The sequence below is a fragment of the Centrocercus urophasianus genome, unplaced genomic scaffold (assembly GCF_019232065.1).
Source record: "Centrocercus urophasianus isolate 14NV4802_14NV808 unplaced genomic scaffold, USGS_Curo_1.0 seq_18, whole genome shotgun sequence".
NCBI classification, from domain to species: Eukaryota; Metazoa; Chordata; class Aves; order Galliformes; family Phasianidae; genus Centrocercus; species Centrocercus urophasianus.
Window position 1 is genome coordinate 19,815,609 of NW_024884733.1, and position 13,605 is coordinate 19,829,213.

At 50.8% G+C, this 13,605-nt stretch overlaps 1 protein-coding gene across 1 annotated transcript in view; it reads right to left on the bottom strand.

Moving 5' to 3' along the window:
* Positions 1–13,605, bottom strand: part of ERI3 (ERI1 exoribonuclease family member 3) — an 88,582-nt gene that overhangs the window by 19,871 nt on the left and 55,106 nt on the right. Inside the window, exon 6 of the mRNA XM_042819228.1 lies at positions 5,931–6,030. Within this exon, the coding sequence (XP_042675162.1) occupies positions 5,931–6,030 (100 nt within the window). The remainder of the gene's footprint in view (positions 1–5,930; positions 6,031–13,605) is intronic.

The following is a 13,605-nucleotide window of genomic DNA, read 5'->3' on the forward strand; positions in this document are numbered from 1 at the left end:
AGGCGATCACCGTAATTTGAGATTTCTATTATCCATGCTCCTATTACAGCAGTCTTTTAAGCAGCCTTTTTTTTTTTTTTGCTTTCTTTCCCCGATTTTGTCTCTCCCCTCAGACTGCCATCAGTGGTAATGACGTGCAGGAAACAAGAGCACCGAGAACCAGCTCTTTTTTTTCTTCTCCTTTTTTTCCCCTTCTTTTTGGTACTAGCTCGTACAGGGGGCAGCAATAAGGAACAGAATAAAAAAGCGAAATGAAGTTTGGTTATCTCTTATCGGGAGTTTGGTTGTTAATCCGCCCAGGAGCTCACTCGGAGCCCACGCACCACCTTATCTCCCCCGTCCACCACAGACCCCCTCCCCGCCGACCCCCGGCTCTCCCCTTCCCGAAGGCGCCCGGCCGCAGCCCTCCCTGCCCCATTAGTCCTTGGCTGGGCTCTGCCAGATGGATGCAATTTGCATAATATCAGCGGCAGAGGCTGGCAGATCAACCGGGGTCAGGCTCTGACATCTCCAGCACAGTCTATCTCCGAGTGCTAATTTGGACTGCATTGATCTCTCTTTCTGATTTCTTTGTCATTTACGTCTGCAACGGTTTGACAGGAGATACAGAGACAGACAAGGGGGGAAAAGAAGGGGAAGGGGGGGGCCAGAACAGGAGAGAAACAAAGATTGTAGTTACAGATGTCTTTAAGGGAAAAAACAGATTAATCCAAGGACTCCTCTGAGGGTCGCGGCTTTAAAACATCCTAATTATCCCCTTCTTATGAATTCCTGCACAGACTTAGAGGGGGGTCTTGTCAGGGAACTCAGGGGAATGGAAACTTGTTAAATTGTGGTGCAGCTCTCCGGCTGGCTGCTACCCCTTCCCTTTGCACCTCGCAGCCGTGTCTCATTAGGAGAAATGGGGTGGTTGCAGACATCCCTCCGCACCTCGATGGTGGCTCTCGTTAGGGCCAGGAGGAACGGGCACGGAGCTGTGCTCACTGCCCTCAGGATCAGGAGGTGCTCCTGAGTCACCCCCCATCCTGGCAGCCCAAGGGGATGGCAAGGAGGACGCTGCAGACCAGAGAGAGCCACCAAGTAAGGACTGTCCCAGGGCTGGCCGTACCACCCGGTCCCCAGCAGTGGGTCAGGGACACGTAGCTTGAAGTTCAAAGACGTTTCCGTGCTATTAATTGAGACGTTTATGTTCATTAACAGGAAACTCTTCCCCACTCACAGGTAAGAGAGGACAAGCCTCGTCTGGGACATGTCGCAGAGAGACACTAAGGCACCAAAGAATCCATGGGGAAATCAAAATGTCACTCAGTGTTTTACGTTTCTACTTTCTACAGAAAAAGCTCTCTGGAAAGTTAATGATCTTCCCAGGCCTCTCACCTACCGCATGTCTTCCAGTGCGTGAGGCTGTGGCACGATGCTCCAAGTGCTCTTGTTTCAGAACAAGTGCCTACAGGAGGAATGTTCTGCAGGACAGACAGACAGCCAACAGTAGGGTGGTCCCGAGCTAGCGCATAGGGCTCTCTGCAGTGCAGGTTAATTCAGGCCTGCAAGCTCCTGCTGTTGGGACTGGCTGGTTTGTAACACAGCATCCCTAAATCACACCCTCAACAGCCCCTCCCGCACTGCCAGTATGCCAGCAATGGTTTGGCATGAGACGGCACGGCACTGCAGAGCATGGCATCCCATCACATGGCACTGCATCACTTGTCCCGAGCAGCCACAGCCCTGTAACTACCTCACCTCCACCAGAACGCCGGGACTGCTCCAGCAACATCCAGCACAGCGGGGCCAGCAGTGCACCGTGCCCCTGTGTGCCATCGACTTTGGGCTGGGTAGGACAGAGGGGTGACTGCAGTCAACACAAACACTCAATCATCCTTCCTTTCTTTCTTCTGTGCCTCCTTTGTTAACTGCAGGAAACAGCTGAAAGACCTTGAGTTTCCCATTGTGGCGTGTATGGGAACAGAGCTGCAGTGATCAGAACATACCCCCCGCTGCTCCTGGGGAAAAAGGGAGAGCAGAATCTTTTCTAAAAAGGGTTTACGATTAGAAGAGTGTTCTGTCACTCTGGCGCGCAGTAATCCACTGCGCCACCAAGTCCCTTCAGAGAGATGTCGAAAACTTAAATGACTGAAAGCAAAAGAGCCCTGGCTCAGGTTCCTAGGCAGCCAGACATCCTAATTATCTTTAGATCCACTCCCACATGGAGGGGAGAGAGCACACAAGAGTAAAAAAAAAAAAAAAAAAAGAAAGAAAAAAAAAAAAAAAAAAAGGGAAAAAAAAAAAAAAAAGAGGACTGTCACATTGCTTTTTTCTTTTTTTAAAAGCCCATCTCCGCTCCCTGCTTTTCCAGCTGTGACACCTCTCACGGTAGTTAATTAGAACCATGTCAGCACGTTAACGTGCACTGACTGGACACTGACAGACCCTGACCGGCCAGCACGGGCTCCTGTCCCTCCCACAGGGCGTGGGACCCCACTGCCCCCATCCCCGTCCCGCTGCGCTCCCTGCAGCACGCTCTGCCAGCCGGGCGCAGTGCCTCACCGCGGCACCTGTTTGGAGCTGCCTGACCTTTACCAGCACTAATTCAGAATGACACCCCTCATTTGATGACATTTCTGTTTACTTTTCCTTAAGTCTCTTTTAATTATTTAACTCTGAGTCTTTTCTCTTTTGCCTCCGGCTGCCTGGCAGAGGGAGCCCCATTCTGTCCATGGCAGCGGCCCCAGGGCAGCTCCCAGTTCTCTGCTCAGCTCTTGCCATTGGTTCCCCTGGCACGAGGATGATGCTGTGCCCACGGTACTGCACTGGCAGAGCACTGCCTCTGCTGAGAGCTAAAGGACGGGATCTGCCTGCTCTGTCCCCACAGCCACACTGAGGTTGGGGTGAGAGGTGGCTAAAAGCAGAGGGGAGTGTCACAAAACGCTGCCCTCATCCCCTTGGTTCACGTGCCAGAGAGAAGCACAGGGTCTTGGAGCATCCCGAGAAGAAAGGAAAAGGCGAAAGGAAAGCAGGCTGAAATGAAGCTGCAGGAGGAGAGTGGGTGCTGACAGCTACAGGCACCATCCGTGTGCCCGCCCCGCACTTAGCAGGACGCGGGCAGGGCAGGGGCACCGCGGGCGCTGGCAGCCGGCGGCAGTTAATTAGAATCGTGTCACTAAGTAAATGCGCTCTGACTGGACTCTGACAGACGCTCACCTATGACACTGGGGGCCAGGAGACAATCCACATCAAACTACTGCAGTGTGACCCTTTTAACACAAAGAGTAAACTCACTGCACGTCGAGTTGAAGCTCATTAAAACTGTCTACTCTGCGAGCATCCCATTAACCTCACTGTTAAAAACACGCAATTCCTCTTCTTCTATCCGAGGCCTAATTAATGCTCTGGATCAGGAACAATATCACGCCCTAACCTTCCGAGATTTCCAATCAGTAAATGAAAAGAGAAAGTCGGGGTTGGGGAAGCGCGGGTGCCTGCAGGGCTGCGCACGGTAGGGCTGCTGACCCCGGGCTGTGGGGCTGCTCCCCCAGGCTGGCATGGCCCCATGGCACAGAGCAGTGCTGCGGCCCCAGGACCACGCTGGCACCGTCCTGAGCCCACGGGTCCCGAGATTTGAAACGGAAAGAATCTGCAGGCTGAATTCTGAACTTTCACCGTGCTTTGCAGGCAGCCAATCCACCACAGGTTAAAGCAGAGTGGGCAAACGAGAAATCAACTTGCACAGCAGTGGCTTCTTCTGCACATTTGGAAACTTCTCCCTTTTCTGAGCATGTTTTCAGTTCAGTAGCTGGCTCGCTCAGAGCCAAGAATCAACAAAGGCTTGTAGAAAAAGAAGAAAGTCACCAACAAACATTATTTAAACCACTTATGGTTACTCAAACAGAGCATTCTGATTTTCATCGAAAAACACTATGGCTGAAATCATGAGCAATCTTTTAATCCTCACTTCTTGAATAACTAACAGTAATGCACCATTTTTCTAACATAATGACAATCTAAACACTAAGAGTAAAGGTTTACTATGTTACATTATTGATCAAAATAAATGTAGAAAATATACTGCATTAAATGTAAGAAAGAATAACCAGGTTTAATCCCTGGGAGAGCTGAACACAGTCTGATAGGTGCTGGTCAGTAAAACATGACCTTTCTTTAGGGAAACAGTTAAAAACAGTGTGAATATAGAAGAAAATCAATTACTGAAAGCAGGTGCCCTGCTGGCTGATTTAAATCTCAATTAAAACCTGTGATTTTAATCATTCTGATTTATATCAGTCTCTGCAACTCCATAGAGAGACGTCGATGTGAGAGCAAGGCTGCACCACTGCCACTGCAGGGATCTGCTGCCCTAAACTGCACAGAGCTCCCTCCAGCCATCAGGGAAGCCCCAGCCATATTTCCCAAGGGATGTGGCCCTGGATTTCCACCAGGCTTCACCATGAGCTCCCTGCCCGTGCGCGGCAGCTGCACAAGGTGAGGCTCCCATATAGGATCCAGCCCTGAGGTTCCCATACTGGAACCAGAAGGGGAAATTACGCATGTCTTTGTTCAGTTCTCAGCCCTCCCTGGTTTGCAGACTTTTGCACACCAGCAACCATCAGAGCAGGTGTTGACCCCCACCTAGGGCAGCCCTGGGGACCCCAGTCTGCCCCCCAACTTCCTCAACCCTGCTGCACCCCGGGACCCTACAAAGGAATAATGAGACTCCAGACAACACAAGAGCATTTCCAAAGCCACAGCTAGGTCCAGGCTTGCTGCTATGTAAAGTAACAGGCAAGCAGATGTGCTGAGCTGTTCCTAACTCTTGAGATAGCAGCCCTGGAAAGTGGGCATGGATTGGGCTGTTCCAGGAAGGGAGGGGCAGCCCAGGGCAGGAAATTCTGCAGGACACATGCCTGCTCCAGGACAAGGCAGCAAAGCCTTCCTAAAGGACTGGAGTGGAGAGGCAGGTGAGCAGCACCTTTCAACTCAATCAGGCAGAGACATACCTGAGCAAGACAGCACTGAGATAAACACGGGCAGAAACCAAGAGCAGACAGGTGATACTCCATAACTAGGGATGCTTTGTCAGAGTAGGAGATGACAGCAACAGAGCACTCTCACCATAAATAAAACAAAAGATGAGGCATAAAACAACTCTGCATTCCCCAGAGAGTTTCTATGAAAGATTCAAGCCCCAAAAGAAGGCAGAACACAGCTCCTGCGGTCCCAGCTTGCTCCCCATCACCGCCAGTGTGGCACACCAGCAAGGCAACTCTGCTCCCAGGCAAGGAAGCAAATTTTAATGCTACCTCCGTCAATAATGCAACCAGATCCATAGTTCAAAAGGAGCTTGCTAATTAAAAGCTGGTGAGCTTTAAATAATTCATCTCCTTAACTTGGATTGATTGGAGAGTTTAATGGTTAGAGTCTTGAAACAATATTAAACAGCCTCCTCAAGGCCCAGGTAGCAGGTGACTTTTCCAAGTAAATCTTACCTTCTTGCAAACTTTACTTCTCTCAAGTCACACTGGATGAAGGGCTGGGAGGCAGAGGGAAGGCAGACACAAGGCAGGCAAGTGTGATGCAGCCCTCTGAGGCACAGCCCGGTGAACCTGGGCCAGATCCCTGCTGCCCACATATCCCACAGCCTGCACTGTCCCTGCCCCCAAAGACAATTGTAGTCCTCAGAGCACCCCAGAGCAGGGAGAGCTCCCAGCCCAGCACTCATCCCCTCTCAGCTGCAGCACCCCTGGAGCAATTCCCCAGGGGGACTAAGAGCCAGGATGCATTCCCCCTTTCCAATCATGTTGCAGGCACAACCTGGTGCATCTTCTTCCCTTCTGCCAGCCAGAGGCCATGCAGCCCTCTGGCTGGCCTTCAGCACCTGGCTTTGAGCAGCTCTTGGAGCCATGGAAATGGGCAGAACACAGCACTGGGTCACTTACCTATCCCGCTGTGAGGCCTCCCTATGTGCTGTAGGTTCAGTCCTTTGTTCATGTCTAAGAGTCCGTTCTTTGGCCAACTCCCCATGGCAAAGCTGTACGCCTGCAAGAGAGAAGCAGAAGGTCACAGGTTGCATGGGGCACATGAGATACATTCTGGAGGGCACACGTGTGTTTGTGTCCCCAGTATTCAACACAGATCCAGACACTGCCCCTAAAGAAACTTTCCAGGAGGTGGCGCAGGCCTGTCCCACTTCAGAGATGCCCAGGGCCTGACACTGAGACTAGCACAGGAGTGTCACTGTGGGGGTCCTGAGGCAGCCCCCAGCTCCATGGCTGGGTGTTTTGGGACTCCTACAGCCTTTGGGCTCTTCGCCTCTAGAAGAAACCCCGCTGGGCCCCATAGAGCCCGTAACCCAGCCAGAATCTGCTCCTGCCCCACAGCTTCTTGCAGCAGCACCCACTGCCCGAGTGGCACAGCCCCACTGGACAACAGCAGTGGGAGAGCAGGCCAGCCCCGCACCATGCATGCGGCCATAATTACAGCCTGAGAGCCCCCTATCTCCTTCATCTTAAGGAATTAAGCTCACAATTGCATTGTGAGCCTTAAGAACAGCACGTGGGCTTAGCACAACTCACACAGGGCTATCTCTGCTGCCGTGAGGGCCATTGTCCCCAGATGAGATCAGGTCAATCCCGCAGCGCCTATCTCCCTCCCGCAGCGGGGATCATCACTGCATACAGTCACTGCATGGAGGAGCAGCAGGGCTCCAAAAGTAAAGCCTGCTTTTGGGGCTGCCCCCAGTGCCCCTGCTCTGCTCCCTGCTGCATGGCTGCCCCATGGGAGCCATGGCTTTGGGGTTGGGAATTCACTGCTGGCCTCCGTAATGGTTTACGCTGCCTTGTTGCTCCTGCCTTAGCAAAACAGAGGGCTCCACGGATAATTAATAGACAGCATTGCTAATCCTGTTGGGAGATGATTAGCAATTAAAACTCCTAATTAAGTCTATGCATAATTCACTGAAATTACACTTTGTGTGTACACAACACGTTCAACAAACACGCTCTGATAACTTCATTGCTGGGATTGCTGGTGGCCGTGTGTTGGTTGGGATGCTGTGCCCCATACCCAGTTCTGGGGGTCCGGGTGTCAAACACAGCAGCTCTGCCTGGGGCTCCTGGCTCCCTCTCCTGGGCTGCAGCGGATGAATGCAGAGCATCAGGCTCCTGGTGAGGAGAACGTTCCAACATCATCTCAGCAAAGCCACAGCCATGCACAGGGTAAGGCTGCCTTAACACCCATCGGCCAAGCGCCCCACATCCTTCTCACCTCCCTCCTGCTTAAAATTGGGGTTTATTGCTGCGAACAGAACAAGAAGCCCACACCTTAGATCTCCCAGATCAGCACCTCTTTTGCATAGCACTTTTGCTTTGTTAATCAAGGTCATTTGGTACAGCCGCGCTACCTGAGCAAACTAGCTAAGCAGCCCGGCTAGAAGTTGGCCTGACCACTGAAGGTCAAGTGTGCACTTATGCATATTCAAAGCTGTCTGCAGGATCGATTGGGTTTTAATTGTTTTTCCTGGGGTTTTGGAAGGAAGTGCCAGGGGCATTGATCGGTCCGGCTGAGGCCGCTCACACTCGGTGCAGTGACTGCTGTCACCTCGTGGGCAGGTGGAAAGCAGCCGGGCCGGGGGAAGTGCAGCCAGCCTGGCCAGGGAGGAGCTCTGCCAGTGGTGGATTGTATTCGAAAATAAAGTTTTTTAATTAAAATTGGCAATTCTGAGCCGCCTGCCGGCAGCAGCCACACAATCAAGAACGAAGAGCTTTGCTGTTTAATATTTAAAGACAACGTTTAATCTTTAAATAGGAAAGTTCTTCTTCTGACTGTTAAAGTGAGCACCCGACACGAGGTCCCAATGCCAGCACCAGTGGCTTTTTGCCCTTTTTGCCAGGAAATCACACCCATCTGTTCCTCCCTCACTGGAGGGACCAAGCAGAGCCCTATGAGGTGAGAGCAGCACCCCGCAGGATTTTGTTTTCATCTCCATTTGAACTATACAAAAAATGTGGGTACCTTTTCCAAAAGCTCTCGTAAAATATTTTGGGTCAGAATTCTGATTCAAATACGAACTCAGCCCCTCTGATCTGCTACCAAACACCAAAACAACATGCCTGCAGAATCATTTTCAAGCACTCTGAACTCAGTTATTTCCATTCCATTCCATTCTCTCCTTTTTTTCCTGATTCTGTTTGTAATTCTGTGAAGGCCGCATTTGCCTCCCAGACAATGCTCCTCTGAAGTCAGATGATTATTAATTATATTTATTTACTTATACAATCCCATAGGCATACGCAGCACTTCACAAATACTGCCCTGGGTCACTCCCTGGCGCAGGGATCTCAAAGCAAAGGTAAGCAGATCCTCCTTGATAAATGGGAGCTAAGAGCAGCCCGACATTAGACATCTATTTCCACGCATGCAACCAGCACCACAGATAATCCACATCCCGTTAACAGGACTGGGAATAAGTCCTTGGGTAACTCACACCGTGCATAACTGGAGGATGCTCAAGCTGGGGGGAAGTAAAGCAGGGAGGTGCTATGGGACAGCACTTAGGGTAAAGCAGGCTGGGGCATGGAGATGCTGTGTGCTCCCTGCACTGGAACATGCCAAGCTGATGTATGGATCCAAGTGGGCTCAACGATGCCCCATCATTTATTCACGGGAAGCACTCAGCAGCATTCAGCAGACACCTTACAGGGGCTGGCAGTGCCATGTTCCCCGTCCTTTCTGCCATGTCAATGCCATGACCCATCTGGTGTCTTTAAACGTTTAACATGCTAACTGTAATTTTAATATTCATATGTACCACGCAGGGAGAAAGTACTTCCTTTCGGAATAATCCTCCCAGGAGCAAAGACACGGGGTGGGCTGAGGAGATACTGAAGGATGGGGATGGGAAGTGGAGGGAGCAGGACCCCTATGCACAGCAGCCCGCGGATTGAGGCTGACCCCTGACATCCTTGCAACAGAGAAAATGACTCTGTGACAGCAAAAGCATCTTCTTCCCCTCGTCGTGTCAACCGCATGCCCAACATAAGCATTTCCCTCGAACCCACCTCATTCTGCTGCTTCCATGATGAGATGTCAGGGTTTTATATTACTTTGTGTGTTGGAAGGAAAAAGGAGGTCGAGCCTGCAGCTAAGTGGGATTTGAAACAGAGCTTAAAGTGTCCTTGGTGCCACTCCGTCCTATGGCTTTGGGGCTGAGAGTGCCTTTGGGGCAGCGGGTCCCTGGCCATCCCATATTATTGCTTGCAAGCTACAGAAAGGAGGGGAGCAGGAAATATCTTGCTGGGATTCCTTGCCATGCAAACTCACCAGCACGATGAAAGGGCAAATGAACACCACCCAGGCCAAACCACACAGCTTGGCTGGGGCTGAAAACACATACATAGGAGTAGGTAAGGAGCAGGAGGGCGAGGAGGAAAGCTGGTCCCCCAGCACTCTGCAGCACAGCATCCCCTGCAGCCTGGCCGCGGCAGGCAAGGAATTTCCCCCATGCCACACCAGCCCAGGTGCAATGTGTCCCTGTTAAGCAGTTTAGTCAGCAGGGCTGCTGCATTCACAGCTTTTCAAGTGTTTTTAAATCACTTACAAAAGCGGGATTAAACGATCAGGAATTCCATTTAATAGGACAAATAAAGAAATAACAATCTGCTCCATCGGCCCTGCGAAAGGCAGGTTTGATTTAAGGGGAAAAAAAACGTTAAAAAAAAAGTATAAAAGAGGGAAAGAAAAAAAGGAAAGGGGGGTGGAAAAAAAGGATAATGTGTGTTTACTCAAGCAAAGAAAAAAATATTTAAGTGATGTAGGAGAGAAGATTGCGGTAACTAGTGAAGAATAACATCGTCTGCTTTGCTGTCAAATCACACAAGAATTTCAGTAATAGATTCTCATTCTGACACTCAATTCAATTCGAAGGTGATCCTGCTTTATCCCAACACATCAAATATTAAACACTCGTATTAGCCAGGGTGCCGTCGCTTTTCCCGGCTTAGACGCGGCAGGAAGCTTTTCCCCTACTTTCTCTCACCCGCTATAATATTCTCAATGTTATCTAAACATGCCTTCATACACTGGGGTTCTTTATCAATCCCATTTGGGAAGGGAGGGGGGTACTTAAAACGGTATTAGTTTGGGGGGCTTTTATTATTATTATTTCCAAAGCTTTTCAATTTGGTGTGGAAACAGCTTAGAAAAAAAGGAGGAGGGAGGGGAGGTGGCGAGAGAGGGAGACGGAGCGCGAGAGCGAGGGAAAGTATAAGAAAGGGAAAAGCAGCCAGCAGCTCTTGTTTGACTGATGCCTTTCAACAAGGGCAGTCTAGCTTGTCAAAGCCCGGGCTCGAGATGAATTGGCGTATCTATTCAGCCTGCCTCTGGATGTCATGCAATACAGTTTCATATTCCCAGATAAGGCATGATAAGCAATTGCTGCCCTGACACCGACTCCATCCATCCCTGCCTTTCTCTGCGTGCGCCTGGCTGACTTACGGGGCTCTGCGTTGCATTTGCATCAATACAGCAGCAAGAGGGGCTGCAGAACTCACCAGTAACCCCCAGCCAGCACCCTGTATCGATGGGGACTGCTTCCCACAGATCCCAGCCCGCAGCCTGTGTGTTTTCTCCTTGCTGGAGCAAGCAGTCCATGCCATCAGACTGCTGTCCACGAGAGCATCGTAGCGCACAAACACGGTGCATGCACCCTGAAACTGTAGTACTGCTGATGTTGCAGCACTGCTTGGACATATAGCCTGGGGAACCTGCAGCTGGGCTCTGACACTGTCCAGGGAGAGCCACCACGTGCCCAAACACCCTGCAGCACAAGCAGGTAAGGCTTTCCTGCTTCACAAAGGGAAACTGAGGCACCTGGGCCTTCCCATCCAGAGGTGTGCCCAAGCAGTCTGTCTGCCCACAACCCAGCAATAGTGTGCACATTCACTGCTCTAACTCAGTTTCAGGAGGAGCAGGATGGATCCAACCCACAGCCCTGCAGGATTAGCAGGCTCTGGGGCTTGTGCAAGGCCTGCAAGCCTGGCTCCACCATGTCAAAGCGCCAAGCAGTTTAGGCTTCACGTTCCCATGTGTTTGAACAAGTCTCTGCCTTGCTCCCAGGCTGAGGATTATCCCGGATAAAATGTTCTCAGCTGCTGTGTGCTCTGCGGATGGTGACGTGCTGGGTTAAGGCCTCTGGGACCTGGGTCCAAGCCTTGGGTTTGGGTTCAAGAGAAACAAAGCCACGGCTCTGGGTGACTGCAGGGCTGGGAAATAGAACTGTGCACACAACTGGGGAGCAGCAATGCTGGAGGTGGGCTAGGTGAGGAATATGACATGAAGCCAAACCCAGCAACGTCTTCACCAACAGTCACATCCCCTTCCAGGTGGCTGAGCAGGGACCAGTCAGATTCTCCTCGGCTGCTCCTGGGAAAACGGGAGCCGAGGCGGGGAAGAAGCCTGCAGTGGGGCTGGGACACAGGCACAGGCTGGCACTACCCTGAAATCAGACCGTCAGCCACTGCAGATGTGAGCAAAGAGATGAGTGGGGCACTCTGCACACACATCTCCCTCCATGGATTTCACAGATCACAAGCCACCAAAGAGCTGCTGTTTGGCCGTGTTGCACGAAGCCACTGTTCACCACCTCATTCTCCTCTTCCAGCCCCCAAACACACACCCCCATGATCGAACCCCACACCCTGCCAAAGCAGAGCTGGCTCCAGGTTCACTGTCAAAACACCCAATCCCTTTCGAAGGGGGAATTTTTCCCCCTCGATTTCTATTTTTACACACACACACGCTCGTCTCTTCCTCGCTCACTGTTTAATTTCCGTGTGAGAGGGAAGCAGGTGCCCGTGCTCCCGTGAGCTCTCCCTTCTCGAGGCTTTTTTTTTCCCTTCTTGGATCCTGCCCCATTAGTTTAGTGCCCAGCCATCTGCGACGTCTCCTGTAATGCTGTCCCCCTTGTGTACCAGGGAGCTTTTCCATTAGCGCCTTTAATATTCTGACACCTTAGCAGAGGCTGCTATTACATTCAAACACTGATCGCCCTGTGAAATTACATCGCAGGGCTTGCTAAAATGGAATTGTGTATAATCAGGCTCCTCCATGCACTGTCAGTCCCATCACAAATACAACGTAAAGCAGGCTTATGGATGGGCTTAGCAGCTGCTACAAGTGTATTTTTTTTTAATAGATGAAGTATCCCTTATTTAAAGCATTTCCTTAAGAAAAAAAAAAAAAACAACCAAGAAAAAACCAACAAACAGTGAAAGACAAATCAACAGCTGCTGCACTATGTTAACCATATCGCTGGTCTCTTAAAAACATGTTATTTACTAAGGTAGCTATCTGCTTATCTATAACTATATCAAACAGAGAAGGAGGATGAGATAAAGATAGTTAGTTAAACAGACAGCCGAGGAGATATCTGCCACTGGGAAATAATAGCTAAATAAAAAGTGCCATTATGTACTGCTGGGGAGGAGGAGAGGGGGGACCCAGCGCTCTCCCTGCGCTGCTCCACAGCACGGTGCTGCCTTCAGAGGCTCCAGTTTGCAGGGGCAGCCGTGCCCCACACACAGCCCTAAAGCTCCACATGGTTGTGTCTGACAAACGTGGACCGGTTCCCCAGCTGTTTTCTGTTTCAACTAAGGCCATAATGGGTTATGACAAAAGTATTTCAGGTGGATGCAGGAATGGTGCGTCAGAGAAATGAGCTCTCCAGCTCTGAGCTGAAAACACTGCCCCTCACCATGCCCTAAAGGTTATGCTGTCTGTCTGCTGTGAGATGTGACAGCACATCGCCTGAGGGAGATTTCCTGAGGCGCTCTGACCCTTTTGCCATCTCCTCCGAGAAGCTTTTGCAGAAACATGAGGCTGCAGCTCATTTCCACACACCTGGTGGGAGCCAGCCCGGATCAAATGTGGTGGGAGCAGGCGCTGGGAATCGGCCTGGGGAACAAACTAACACTCTGACATTTCCCTTCATCCTAAATCAGGATGGAAAAGCCAAAATATTGTAACATTTCACTGTGTGGGAATGGTTCTGCTTGGGAAACTCAAAGCAAAACCCAGCGACAGAAATGCTGCCCTCTGCAAGGAGCAATCTATTCTGGTGCGAGCACTGATGTGACATTTTGACTCCAGCTTTCCCAGTGCAAAACAAAGCCATTTGTCCACAGCAGACATGCACACAAGTGCTCTGGGTGCTTTCGGAGGGCCATATCCATTGATGGTCATGCTACTGGGCACAAACACGCCAGAAATCATACAATCACAGAATGGTGTGGGTTGCAAGGGTCCTTAAAGCCCAGCCAGTTCCAAACCCCCTGCCGTGGACTGGCTGTGACCCACCAGATCAGGCTGCCCAAGGCCCCATCCCTCCTGGCCTTGAAATAAGGAAGTCTGGGACTGTGGAGGCCCAGGGACAAGTATTTTGTTCTTACAACTCAGGCCCTGTCAGATGGGAAAGAAGCAGGAGACTGATCCTGCAGGTCCTTCTCACCAGAGGTGCATGGAAATCTGCGCCCTGCAGCTCCTTACCTCCTCTTCCCAGACAGCAGATTTGCAGAAACAGAAAGCAGCCTTCACATTTGAAATGAGTTTAAACTACAA